The 14,135-nt window shown below is 35.8% G+C and overlaps 1 protein-coding gene across 2 annotated transcripts in view; it reads left to right on the top strand.

Annotated features, from left to right (window-relative positions):
- The window catches only part of MANEA (mannosidase endo-alpha), a 71,989-nt gene that overhangs the window by 32,938 nt on the left and 24,916 nt on the right, over positions 1–14,135 (top strand). For both annotated transcript variants that reach the window (XM_034991529.1, XM_034991530.1), the window contains one exon: positions 10,370–10,479. In XM_034991529.1, coding sequence (XP_034847420.1) covers positions 10,370–10,479 — 110 coding nt within the window. The remainder of the gene's footprint in view (positions 1–10,369; positions 10,480–14,135) is intronic.

Genomic DNA, 14,135 nt, shown 5'->3' on the forward strand with positions numbered 1-14,135 from the left:
ACCTCTTTCCTCAGCTCTGTTCAGTCCGTTCATGAGCCTGTTGAAGGTATCCTCCGTCTTTTAACATGTTTTTCATTTCTAGCATTTCTATTTGATTCTCTTTATTGAAGTATAGTTAACATACAATGTTGTATTAGTTTCAGGTGTACAAAACATTGGTTCAATGTATCTTATATATTACTCAGTGCTACTATAAGTGTAGTCACCATCTGTCACCATAAAATGTTATTACAATATTATTGACATTCCCAATGCTGTTATCTTTCATCTCTGTGACTTATTCCTTAACTATAAGTTTGTACTTCTAAATACCCTTTATCCATTTCACCTATCCCCCACCTCCCTCCCTTCAGGCAACCACCAATTTGTTCTCTATATTTATGAGTCTGTTTCTGCTTTGTTTGTTGTTCCTTTATTTTTTAGGTTCCACATATGACAGAAGTCCCATGGTTTTGTCTGCCTGACTTATTTCACTTCACATAATATCCTCTAGGTTCATCCATGTTGTTGCAAATGGCGAGATCTCATTCTTTTTATGGCTGAGTAATATTCCATTGCGTGTATGTATATACATATATACACACCATATCTTCTTTAGCAGTTTATCTATTGATGGACACTTGGTCTGCCTCCATATTTTGGCTATTGTAAATAATGCTGCAGTAAACATAGGGATGCATGTATCTTCTTAAATTAGTGTTTTTGTTTTCTGTGCATAAATACCCAGTAGTAGAATTACTGGATCATAAGGTATTTTTTATTTAAGGTTTTATTTATTTATTTGAGAGAGAAAGCGTGTGCACAAATGGGGGAGGGGCAGAAGGAGAGGGAAAAGCAGACTCCCCACTGAGCAGACAGCCTGATGTGGGGCTCAGTCCCAGGACCCTGAGTTCAATGACCTGAGCTGCAGGCAGAGGCTTAACTGACTGAGTCACCCAGGTGCCCTGACCATATGGTATTTCTATTTTTAATTTTTTGAGGAACCTCCATACTTTTTCCACAGTGGCTGCACCAATTTACAGTCCCATCAACAGTGCACAAGGGTTCCTTTTTTTCCCACATTCTTGCCAAGACTTGTTATTTCTTGTCTTTTTGATTCTAGCCATACTGACAGATGTAAGGTGTTTTGACTTTCAGTTCCCTGATGATTAGTGGTGTTGAACATCTTTTCACATGTCTGTTGGTCATCTGTGTGTCTTCTTTGGAAAAAATACTCAAGTCTTCTGCCCATATTTTAATCAAATTATTTTTTCATTTTTTTTGGTGGTGGTGGTACTGGTGTTGTATCTGTGATTTGGAGATTTCTTCTTCTGTTTAGTAGGTTGCCTTTTAATTTTGTTCATGGTTTCCTTTGCTGTGAAAAAGATTTTATTTTGATATAGTCCCAATAGTTTATTTTGCTGACATAACTAGAAAAAATTTGCTAAGGCCAATGTCAGAGATTGCTGTTTTCTTATAGGGAGAGATATAGTTGCAGGTCTCACATTTAGGTCTTTAATCTAGGTCTTTAATCCCTTTTGAGCTTATTTTTTTGTATACTGTGAGAAAGTGGTCCAGTTTCATTTCTTTGCGTGTAGCTATCTAGCTTTACCAGCACCATTTATAGAAGAGTCTTTCTTTTTCCCATTGTGTATTCTTGCCTCTTTTGTTATAGACTAATTGACCATATAAACATAGGTTTAGTTCTGGGCCCTCTATTATGTCCCATTGATTTATGTGTCTTATTTTTGGCCAATACCATACTGTTTTGATTGCCACAGCTTTGTGTAGCATACCTTGAAATCTGGTAGTATGATACCTTTAACTTAATTCTTCTTCACAAGATAGCTTTGACTCTTTGAGATATTGTGGTTCTATACAAATTTTAGCATTATTTGTTTCAGTTCTGTGAAAAATGCTGTTGATATTTTGATAGAGTTTACATTGAGTCTGTAGATTGCTTTGGTTCATACAGACATTTCAACAATATTAATTCTTCCAAACCATGAGCATGGAACATCTTTACATTTATTTGTGTCCTCTTTAATTTTTTTCATCAGTGTTTTATAGTTTCAGAGAACAGGTTTTTCACCTCCTTGGTTAGGTTTATTCTTAGATATTTTATTATTTTTGGTGTTATTGTAAATAAAATTGTTTTCTTAATTTCTCTTTCTGCTACTTTGTCATTAATACATAGATAATGCAACAGATTTCTATATATTATTCTTGTATCTTGCAACTTTAACTTTTTCGTTTATTCTTAGTAATCACATCATATGCAAATAGTGACAGTTTTGCTTCTTCTTTACCAGTTTTAATACCTTTTATTTCTTGTCTGATTACTGCAGCTAGGAGTTCAGTACTATACTGAATAAAAATGGTGAGGGTGGACATCCTTGTTTCATTCCTGATAGAGGAAAAATCTTCAATTTTTATTGGGTGGGATGTTAACTGTGGGTTTTTAATATGTGGCCATTATTAGGTTATGTTACCTCTAAACGCACTTTGTTGAGAGTTTATCATGAATGAGTATATTATTATGTCAGTTGCTATTTCTGCATCTGTTGAGCTGATCATGTGATTTTTATCCTTTCTCTTGTTAATGTGATGTATTACATTGATTGTTTTGTGAATATTGAAACACCCTTGCATCCCTAGAATAAATCCTACTTGATTGTGGTGAATGATCCTTTTAATATATTGTTGAATTGTGCTTGCTGGTATTTTGTTGAGGAGTTTGCATCTATGTTCATCAGAGTTTTTGGCCTCCAGTTTTCTTTTTGTGTGTTGTCTTTGTCTAGTTTTGGTGTCAGGATAATGCTGGCCTCATAGAATGAATTTGGAAGTTTTACTTCTGTTTTGGGGAATAGTTTGAGAATAAGTATTAACTCTTCTTTAAATGTTTGGTAGAATTCACCTGTGAATCCATTGGGTTTGGACAATTTTTTTTTTTTTTTTAAATAGAGTGCAAGTTGTGGGAGGGGCACAGGGAGAAGAAGAATCCTAAGCAGGGTCCATACCCAGAGCAGAACCCCATGTGGTTCTTGCTTTCTTGACCCTGAGGTCATGACCTCTGCCAAAATCAAGTTGGGTGCTTAACTGACTAAGCCACTCAGGCGCCCCTTGTCCCAATTTGTTGGTATGTAATTTTTCATTATATTCTCTTAAAAATCTTTGATTTCTGTGGTGTTGGTGGTTATTTCTCCCTCATTTCTGATTTCATTTATTTGAGTCCTCTCTTTCTTGGTTAGTCTGGCTAAAAGTTTATCAATTTTATCTTTTCAAGGAACCAGTTTCTGGTTTCATTGATCTTTTTCTTTTTTCTGTTTCTTCTTTTTTTTTTTTTTTTTTTTGGTCGCTATTTTATTTATTTCTGCTCTAAACATTATCATTTCCTTCCTTCTACTGTTTTTGGCTAGGTTTGTTCTTTTGCTAGCTCTTCTTGGTGTGGGTTTGGTTATTTATTTGAGACCTTTTTTTTTGTTTCTTGAGATAGGCCTGTATTGCTATAAACTTCTCTCTTAGAACTGCTTTTGCTGTGTCCCAATGATTTTGTACTGGTGTATTTTCACTTTCATTTGTCTCCATGTATTTTTTTATTTCCTCTTTAACTTCATCATTGACCCATTCACTGTTTTGTAGCATGTTGTTTAGCTTCCCTGTATTTATGTTCTTTCCAGATTTTTCTCTTGTAATTGATTTCTAGTTTCATACTATTATGGTCAAAAGATGCTATATATGATTTTAATCTTCTTAAATTTATTGAGACTTGTTTTTTGTGATATGTATTGGAGAATGTTGCATGTGCATGTGAAAAGAACATATATTATTCTGTTTATGGATAGAATGTTCTTTATATATCTTAATTCCCATCTGGTTTAATGTGTCATTCAGAGCTACTTTTTCCTCATTGATTTTCTGTGTGGATTATCTAACCATTGATACAGTGGGGTTTTAAAGACCTCTACTATTTTTGTAATACTGTCAATTTCTCCATTTCTGTCTGTCAATGTTTGCTTTATATATTTAGGTGCTTCTATTTTGGGTGTATAGATACTTACAATCATTATATCTTCTTGTTGGATTGATCCCTTTATCATTATGTAATGCCCTTTTTTGTCTTTTGCTACAGTCTTTGTTTTAAAGTTTATTTTGTCTCTTATTAGTATCGCTACCACAGTTTTTCTTTTCTTTTTTTTTCTGGATGGTGTATGTTTTTCCAGATCTCCTTCACTTTCAGTGTGTGTGTATCGTTAGGTCTGAAGTGAATCTCTTGTGGGCAGAATATAGATGGGTCTTGTTCTGTTATCCATTCAGTAGCCCTGTGTCTTTTGATTTAGTCCATTTACATTTAAATTATTGATAGGTATGTACTTATTGCCATTTTGTTAATTTTTTGTTGTTTTAGTTTTACTCTGTCTTCTCTTAACTTGGTTTGATGGCTTTCTTTAGTGTTATGCTTGGATTCTGTGTGTGTGTGTGCGTGTGTGTGTGTGTGTGTGTATCCATTATAGGATTTTGGTTTGTGGTTTCCATTAGTTCATATGTAACATGCATACCAGTCTATGTTAATGTTTGCTTAAATTCAAACACATTCTGAAAGCACTAAGTTTTTACTCCCCCTTTGTTTTATATATATATATATATACATATATATATATAGTCATATCTTTTTCTTTTGTGTATGCCTTGAATGATTTTTGTAAATATAATTCATTTTACTGCTTTTGTGTCTTAACCTCCATACTGGCTTTATAAGTGATTCATCTACTACTTTTACTATATGTGTGCTTTTACCTGTGAAATGTTCTCTTTTATAATTTTTTTATCTGTAATTATGGCCTCTTCTTTTGATTTGAAAAAGTATGTTTATCATGTAAGGCTGTTTTAATGGTGATGAATTCCTTTAACTTTTGATTGGAAAACTACCTCTTGTTCTGTTCTGAATTATAACCTTGCTGGGTCTTCTTGGTTGCAAGTTTGTTTGTTTGTTTTTCCCTTTCATCCCTTTGAATATGTCATGCCACTTTCCTCTGGCCTCCACAGTTCTGCTGAGAAATTAGCTGATAGCCTTATGGAGTTTCCTTTGTATGTAACTGTTTACTTTTCTCTTGCTGATTTTAAAATTCTCTCTTTATTATTACTTTTTGCCATTTATGTGTCTTGATGTGGACCTTGGGTTCATCTTGTTGGGGGCTGTGTGTGCTTCTTGGATCTGATATCTGTTTCCTTACCCACATTAGGGAAGTTTTCAGCTTTATTTTTTCAAGTAAATTTTCTCCTCACTTCTCTCTTTCCTTTTTCTGTTATCTCCGTAACAGGGATGCTATTACACTTGGTGATGAGTTTCCTTAACCCATTCTTATTTTTTTATTAATCTCTTTTCTCTTTGTTGTTTGGCTTGGTTTGCTTCCCATTGCCCTGTCTTCCAGATCACTGATCTGTTCTTTTGCATCCTCTAGTTTTTTGATTCCCTCTAATGTTTTTTTCTTTCTTTTTTTAATCTCAGCAGTTGAGTTCTTTAAGATTTTATTTATTTATCTATTTGACAGAGAGAGAGAGTGCACGCACACAAGCAGAGGGAGAAGGAGAAGCAAGCTCCCCATTGGGCAAGGAGCCCGATGTGGGACTTGATCCCAGGACACTGGGATCATGACCTAAGCCAAAGGCAGATGCCCAGTGACTGAGCTACCCAGGTGTCCCTGACTGGTTCTTTTTCTATACATTTCTGTGTTGAAGTTCTGACTTCATCCACTCTGTTGTCAAATCCAGTGACTGTCTTTATGACCACTACTTTGATTTGAATTCTCTATCAGGCATATTTGCTTATCTTAATTTCATTGAACTCTTTTGATGTGATTTGTCTTGTTCCTTCATTTGGGACATATTTCTCCATCTTCTCATTTTGTCTGACTCTCTGTTTATGTCCCTATATTAGGGAGGTCAGCTGTGTCTCCTTGTCTTAAAACTAGTGCCTTCTGTAGAAGAGATCCTGTGGTACCCTGTAAGTCCTTCCTTGGTCACCAGAAACAGGTGCTCCAGGGGTGTCTCCTCTGCATGCTGTGTGTGCCCTAATGTGGCTGAACTGCATTTGTCTTCAGTCCAGCCAACTGCAATGACCTGATTTGCCTGCTTTGGGCAAACAAGGAAGAATTTGTGCAATTGAGAAGTCTGTTTGAGGCCTCTGCAATCTCGTAGGTGGGTGGGGTCAGCAGTCAGGGTGTCTGAACTTAGCCTGTCTACCACAGCTGTGGGATACCAAACAGCAAACTTTACTTTTTGCTCAGCCAGTGAAGAGGCTTTGATGCTAGAACTGTGGGCATTCTGGTGTGTGGGATTATCTTCCCCTCTCCCCAGGGCAGGCATCACTTTTGAGTGGTGCTGGTCCCTGCCGGGGCTGCTTCCAAGTAATGGTGGGGGCAGGAACCACTTTGGTGGGATGCTTGTCAATGCAGGAGGGTTCGATGGGCAGATCTGCATGTAAATAGTGCTAGCAAGATAGGTAGAGAGTGTTATGCTGGCTCCTGCAAGTGTCCAGCTATCTAGGATCAGGGAGGGGAAGAGAAGTGGCAGCCACCAGTATTTTTGTTTCTAGAGAAGTCTGATGATCCCTACCCCTCTAGCGTATGTTCTGAAATTACTAAGTAGATCTCCTTCATGTATACCCCAGGCACTTTTCAAACTGCTACTATTGTGCTATGTTTCTGGCTGAGTTATTTGTTATTCTGGCTTTTTAAAGGCAGGACTCTGTTTCCTGTTATTGTCTGACTCTCCTGGAGTTAAGCCCAGCTAATTTTTAAAGTATGTGGAGTTAAGTTTTGCTGATACCAAAAGCTCCTGAAGTTAAGGCCCATTGGTTTTCAAGGCCAGATGTTATGGGGACTCATCTTCACAGTGCATTTCCCAGTGTCTTGGGTGCCTGGTGTGAGGTTTAATCCTCTCCTTTCTCTTTGCTTGTAGTGTAAGTCCTGTTTGTGGTTAATCTCACCCAGTGTTTTGGTTCCCAACTGTGTCTCCACGGCTCCTACCCTTTTTGATGTGACCGCCCGTCTATGATTAACTTTGGAAGGTCTTTTCTGCCAGTCTTCAGATCATTTTCAGAGCTAGTTACATAAATGTAGCTATAATCTCAGAGATGTGTCCATGGGGGAAGGTGAGCTTGGGATCAACCTACTCTATCTTCCCTGAACTATTTGATTCTTAGTTTTCGTCTCTGCTGATAATTTCCCACCTGATCCACATATGATGGCTGTCTTTCCATTAGATCCTTTAATGTTTTAATCATAGTAATTTTATATTCCTTGTCTAATTATTTATATATCTGTTTCGTATTGGAGTCTGCTTCTGTTGACTATTTTGCCTCTTGACAGTTATTTTTTTCTTGCTTTTTTATATGCCTTATACTTTTTGTTGAACATGGGTTATCTTGTGTAGTGATAATAGTGTTTATGTCTGGAACTGGGCTTGCCTTTCTGCTAAATCTTTAGTTTGAAGTAATGTTTTATATGTTTGAAAGAAACAGTAAGTTACCTATATATAAGGGAAGCTATCATAAGCTCTGTGGAGTTAAATGTATCCTAATTTATTTGCCATTATCTTTTTATAACCTTCTTTGTAATTACTTTTGGGGGTCTTATTCTATATAAGGCATTCTCTATAATTTTTAAAACATGCTTTTAGGGAATGAACTGAACTTATCCCCGTTTTACAAATGGAAACTTAAGTAAAATTAAACACCTATCAAATAGTAGAATGGGAACTTGATTCTCCAGGTGTCTGATTTCATATCTTATGTCCTTAACTATTACCCTGTTTAGATTCATCATTTGACTTCACCTAAAAAAAAAGGATTGGGTATCACTTATATTGAAGGCCCTGTGATATGTGCTATGGAGAGACAATATGATCAATATGATATCTGCATTTAATAAAATGTTAGGGGTGCCTGGGTGGCTCAGTCAGTTAAATGTCTGACTCTTGGTTTCAGTTCAGGTCATGATCTCATGGGTCATGAGATAGAGCCCCTTGTTGGGCTCTGAGCTTAGTGGGGAGTCTGTTTAAAGATTCTCTCCCTCTGCGCCGCCCCCCCCCCCCCCCGCACTTGTGCCTGGTGCCTTGCACTGTCTTGTGCTCTGTAAAATCTTTTTAAAAATAATAAAATGAAATGCTAATATTCTCAGAATAGACCTTAAAGTATCCCTTTTCACTACACAATTGAAATAGTAGAAATATGCAGTAATCTTATTTATAAATGATACTTAGTTTATACGTGTTAGAGAAACCTTTGGTTGCTGTGATGATTCATAACCATTTTAAGTGGTCCAGCCATCCTCATGAGGAGGATCATCATTGGCTTATTTCCCAGGCCATTACTTATTCAGAACTCATGAGTGATATAGTCCAAAAGATACTGTACAAAGATAAATTGGATTGTGGAGCACAGTATGGAGATAGACATTTGGAAATGATAATTTGATACGATACAAAGCTGAAAGAAAGTAATAATGAGGAACAAAGAACATTCTTCTCAAACCTTAGAGGATAACTTCAGTGAGGATAAGGAGGAAGAAAAATCAGTAGATAAGAATGAAATGGTTAGGGTATTAGGAGAATCAACAATATAGCAATGCTGTCCAATAGAAATTTCTGTGATAATGATAATGTTCTTTATCTGTGTTATTCAATACAGTAGAAAATACTAGTCACTTTAAAGCTAGAGAATTTCCCGAGCACCGTCAAAATGGGACTTAATCCACTGGTTTTGATGGTTGGTTTACTTCTGTCAATTATGTTTTGGGAATTCTGACTTTCTTGCTCATTTACTTCTCCTCTTCATGTTTTTGCCTCAATTTGGACAGGTAATTCCTTACTGTCCAGCTCTTTGGCTTTAAGAAGTTTTTTGTAATCCATATTTTATTTAATAATTTTTTTCATGGAAATGTTGGCCTATGTAACCTAATCTATTACTAGAAACAGTAATCTTTTGTTTTGAATTTCATGGAAGAATGGTATACTTACAATTTTTCTAGGCTTCATGGCATAATCTTTCTTTTATATGTTCCTCCTTTACTATTTTGTGTCAACTTTTTTATTTTTTTGTAGCATTTTTTTCATAAGTTCCATGTTGAGAATTTTTTTTTACTGTGACTCTTGATTGGTACTGTTCTTTTTATAAGCTAGGCTAGTAGGTAGCTTAGATGTTTGATCAATTGTTTCCAGACACTTTTCTTACCAGCACTTTTCTGTATATAATATACTCCCTTCATGGCTAGTCATAAGCTTCCCTAAAGCACTTCATGTATTATAGATTACTTTTTTCTACCTCTTGTGTTCTTATTGCTATTCTTATTTTCAGAGTGGATAGAAGACATAGACATCTTTTTTTTTTTTTTTTCTGTAAACTGTAAGGAAAGTTCTCTTGTTTTTCTAGATGGGGCTGCTCTGTACATGGCAGGTCTACTATAAAGTCATATAATTTAGTTCTCTGCCAGTTTCTAACCTTGTAGTTCCTATATTTCCACATGCTTCTCTTTTGGTACCATCGCATTTCTCTCCATGCCCTAAATAGCATGTTGGTTGATTTAGAAATAAGTAGCATTTTTCTAATGGCCTTTCTTACAGGGAGAAATTAATTTTTTTTTCTTGAATCTTCTTAATTGCCCCAAATTAGAAGCATCCATGGTATCGTCCAGTAGGTGAATGGATAGACTGTAGTACATCTATGCAATGAGTTATCATGCGGCAGTAAAAAGAATGATCTATAAATCCACAAAAAGACATAAATGAACCTTATGTATTGCTAAGTGTAAGAAGCCAGTCTGAAAAAGTTACTGTTATGATTCCACCTATTAGCATTGTGGAAAAGACAAAACAATAGAGATACTGAAAAGATCAGTTATTATCCAGGGAATTAAGGGAGTGAGGGAGGAGGGATGAATAGATGGATGTCAGAGGGTTCTGAGGTCTGTAAAACTATTCTGCATGATACTGTAATGGTGGGCAGATATGCTTATGTCAGAAGCCATACAACTGTACACCACATTCTTATTATAACAAGAACCATATGTGGGTTGGGGAGTGGGTTTGTAAGAGGAGAATATATGGAAACTGTACTTCCTGTGCAATTTTTCTGTAAACCTAATCTGGAAAGTAAAACCTATAACTAAAATATATTCATACTTGATAAAGAGTTCATAAATAGACTAAAGTAATTAAATAACTAGGTAGTATCTAACAGCAACAGTAACAAAACAGCAACTTATATGAGAATGTGTTTCTTTTCTGTTGTTAACAATTTGGTCTTTATTCCGCCTTCTTAAATTTTTTTTTTAGAATTCCTCCAGTCATTCTTGTTTCTGTATTTATTTTTCTTTTTGGTCTTTTCTATTAGGTGTACTAGCCCTATCTTGGTACCCACCTGGTACAAATGATGAGAATGGAGAAAATACTGATGACTTGGTACCGACTATTTTGGATAAAGCTCATAAATATAATCTGAAGGTATTTAATTTTATTTTTTTTGGAGATATCATCGATATTAGTATCAGGTGTTCAACATAATGATTTGGTGTGTTTATTTTGTGAAATGATCATCACAGTAAGTCTAGCTAACATTCATTACACAATTACAAATTTTTGTGTGTGTGAAGAATTTTTAAGATCTGTTCTCTTAGTGGCTTTCAAATGTATCATACAATGTTAACTGTAGTCACTATGCTGTACATTATATACCTAGGTCTTTTTTATTTTATGACTGGAAGTTTGTACCTTTTAACCATCTTCACCCATTTCACCCCCTCCCCACCCCCACCTCAGACAACCATACATCTGTTATCTGTGTCAATGAGGTGTTTTAGGACATTTGTCTCTGTCTGACAGACTTATTTCACGTAGCATAATGTCCTCAAGGTCCATCTATGTTGTAGCAAATGGCGAAATTTCCTTCTTTTTGTGGCAGAATAATATTTGCCTTTATATATACACCACATTTTCTTTCTCCACCCATCCATTAATGGACATTTAGGTTATTTCCATTTCTTGGTTATTGTAAACACAGGCACACCTCATTTTGTTGCGCTTAGATTTTGTGCTTTGTAGATACTACACTTTTTTTAAAAAATTGAAGTCTTGGGGCAACCCTGCATATAGCAAATATATTTTCCAACAGCTTTTGCTTCATGTTCTGTGTCACGTTTTGGTAATTCTTACAATATTTCAAATTTTTTCATTATATTTGTTAAGGTGATCGGTGATGAGTGATTATGACTTGCTGAAAGATCAAATAATGGCTAGCATTTTTTAGCAATAAAGTATTTTTTAGTTAAGACACATACATTGTTTTTTAGACATAATGCTATTGCAAACTTAACAGACTACAGTGTAGTATAAGCTGAACTTTTTTATGCACCGGGAAGCCAAAAAATCCATTTGACTCCTTTTTTGCAATATTCATTTTATAGTGATGGTCTGGAACCGAACCTGTAATGTCTCTGAGGTATGCATGTAATTGTGCAGTAAGCATCACTATTTTTTCAAACTTGTTTTTGTTTCCTTTGGATAAATACCAGAAAGGGAATTGCTGGATCATATGGTAGTTTTATTTTTAATATTTTAAAGTACTTCCATAGTGTGTTCCATAGTTGCCGCATCAATTTATATTCCCACCAACAGTGCACAACGGTTCCCTTTTCTCCCCAACCTCTCCAACACTTGTTATTTCTTAAAGATTGATTTATTTTGGAGAGAGAGAGGGTATGTGCATCCATGAACAGGGCTAGGGGCAGAGGGAGAGAAAGAGCATCTCAAGCAGACTCCATGTTGAGCACAGAGCCTGATACAGGACTCAATCCCATGACCCTGAGATCATGACCTGGCCAAAACCAAGTGTTGGATGCTCAACTGACTGAACCATCCAGGTCCTCCCAACATTGGTTATTTCTTGTCTTTTTGATAATAGCCATACTAACAGGAGTGAGGTGTATCTCACTGTAGTTTGATTTGCATTTCCCTGATAATTAGTGAGGATGAGCACCTTTTCAGGTACCTGTTGGCCATCCAGATATCATCTTAGGAAAATTATTCAGAACTTCTGCCCCTTTTTTAATTGGATTGTATGCTTTTTAAAATTGATTTTGGATATTAACTCCTTATCAGATATATGATATGCAAATATTTTCTCCCATTTGCTAGGTTGCCTTTCACTTTGTTGTGCAGAAGCCTCTTAGTTTGATGTAGTCCCACTTATTTTTGCTTTTGTTGCCTTTGCCTTATGATGTCAAATCCAAAATATCATCGCTAAGACCTTTGTCAAGGAGCTTCTCACCTATGTTGTCTTCCAAAAGTTTTATACTTTCTAGACTTATGTTTAAGATTTTAATCCATTTTGAGTTAATTTTGTATATGGTGTAATTTAGTGGTTCAGTTTCATTTTTTTTGCATGTAGCTCTCCAGGTTTCCAAACACGATTTATTGAAGAGACTGGCCTTTCCCCATTGTGTATTCTTGGCTCTGTTGTTGAAGATTAATTGACGATATCTGCATGGAATTTTCTGGGAGGGAGGGAGGCTTTCTATTTTGTGTGTTCCATTGATCTGTGTCTGGTTTTGTTTTTTTTGTTTGTGTTTTTCCGAGTACCATACTGTTTTGATTACCATAGCTTTTTTTTTTTATTTTAAAGATTTTTATTTATTTGACAGAGAGAGAGAGAGATAGAGCAGGAACACAAGCAGGGGGAGTGGGAGAGGGAGAAGCAGGCTTCCTGCCGAGCAGGGAGCCCAGTGCGGGGCTCGATCCCAGGATACTGGGATCATGACCTGAGCCAAAGGCAGACGCTTAATGACTGAGCTACCCAGGCACCCCAATTACTGTAGCTTTATAATATAATTTGAAATTAGGGACCTCGATGCTTCCAGGTTTGTTTTTCTTTCTTAAGATTGCTTTGGTTCTCTCTTGTGGTTCCATACACATTTTAGGAATATTTGTTCCATTTCTGTTGACAGTGTCATTGGAATATTCATAGGGATTGTACTGAATCTATACATTGCTTTGTGTAGCATGGACATTTTAACAATATTAGTTCTTTTAGTTCATGAGCATGGAATATCTTTCCATTCGTGTTTTCTTCACTTTGTTTTCATTAATGTCTTATGCTTGTCAGTGTCCAGATCTTTCACCTTCTTAGTAAAATTTATTCTGGTATTATTTTTGATGCAGTTGTAAATGGATTTTCTTGATTTCTGTTAGCTCATTATTAGTGAATAGAAATACCAACATTTTCATATACTGATTTTGTATTCTATGACTTTACTAAATTTCGTATTCTGCAACTTTACTAAATTAGAATAAAACAATAAATTGTTTATTCTAACAGTTTTTTGATGAAGTTTTAGACTTTTCTATGTCATCTGTAAATAATGACAGTTTTGTTTCTTCCTTTCTAATTTGTATTCCTTTCATTTCTTTTTCTTGCATTGTTACTTTGGCTGGGAATTCCAATATTATGTTGAATAAAGTGATGAGTATAGGCATCCTTATCTTATTCGTGATCTTAGAGGAAAATACATTCAGTATTTCTCCATTGGGTATGATGTTAGCTGGGGGCTTGTCATATAGCTTTTACTATGTTGAGGTACATTTCCTCTATACCCACTTTATTGATAGTTTTATCATAAATGGATGTTGAATCTTGTTGAATGCTTTTTTTTCTCCATCTATTGAGATGAGATACATTTTTTTTTGTTAACATATAATGTATTACTTGTTTTAGGGATATAGGTCTGTGATTCATCAGTCTCACAAAATACACAGCACTCATCACAACACATACCCTTCCCAGTGTCCATCACCCAGCCACCCCATCCTTCCCACGCCCTCCATTCCAGCAACCCTAAGTTTGTTTCCTGAGATTAAGAGTCTCTTATGGTTTGTCTCCCTCTCTGGTTTCTTCTTGTTTCATTTTTCCTCTCTTCCGCTATGATCCTCTGCCTTGTTTCTCAAATTCCACATATTAGTGAGATCTTATGATAATTGTCTTTCTCTGATTGACTTATTTCGCTTAGCATAATACCCTCTAGTTCCATCCACGTCATTACAAATGGCAAGATTTCATTTTTTGGTGGCTGCATAATATTCCATTGTGTGTGTGTGTGTATGTATAT

Source organism: Mirounga leonina, unplaced genomic scaffold, assembly GCF_011800145.1.
Source record: "Mirounga leonina isolate KUSES-001 unplaced genomic scaffold, KU_Mleo_1.0 Mir_53, whole genome shotgun sequence".
In the NCBI taxonomy this organism is placed as follows: Eukaryota; Metazoa; Chordata; class Mammalia; order Carnivora; family Phocidae; genus Mirounga; species Mirounga leonina.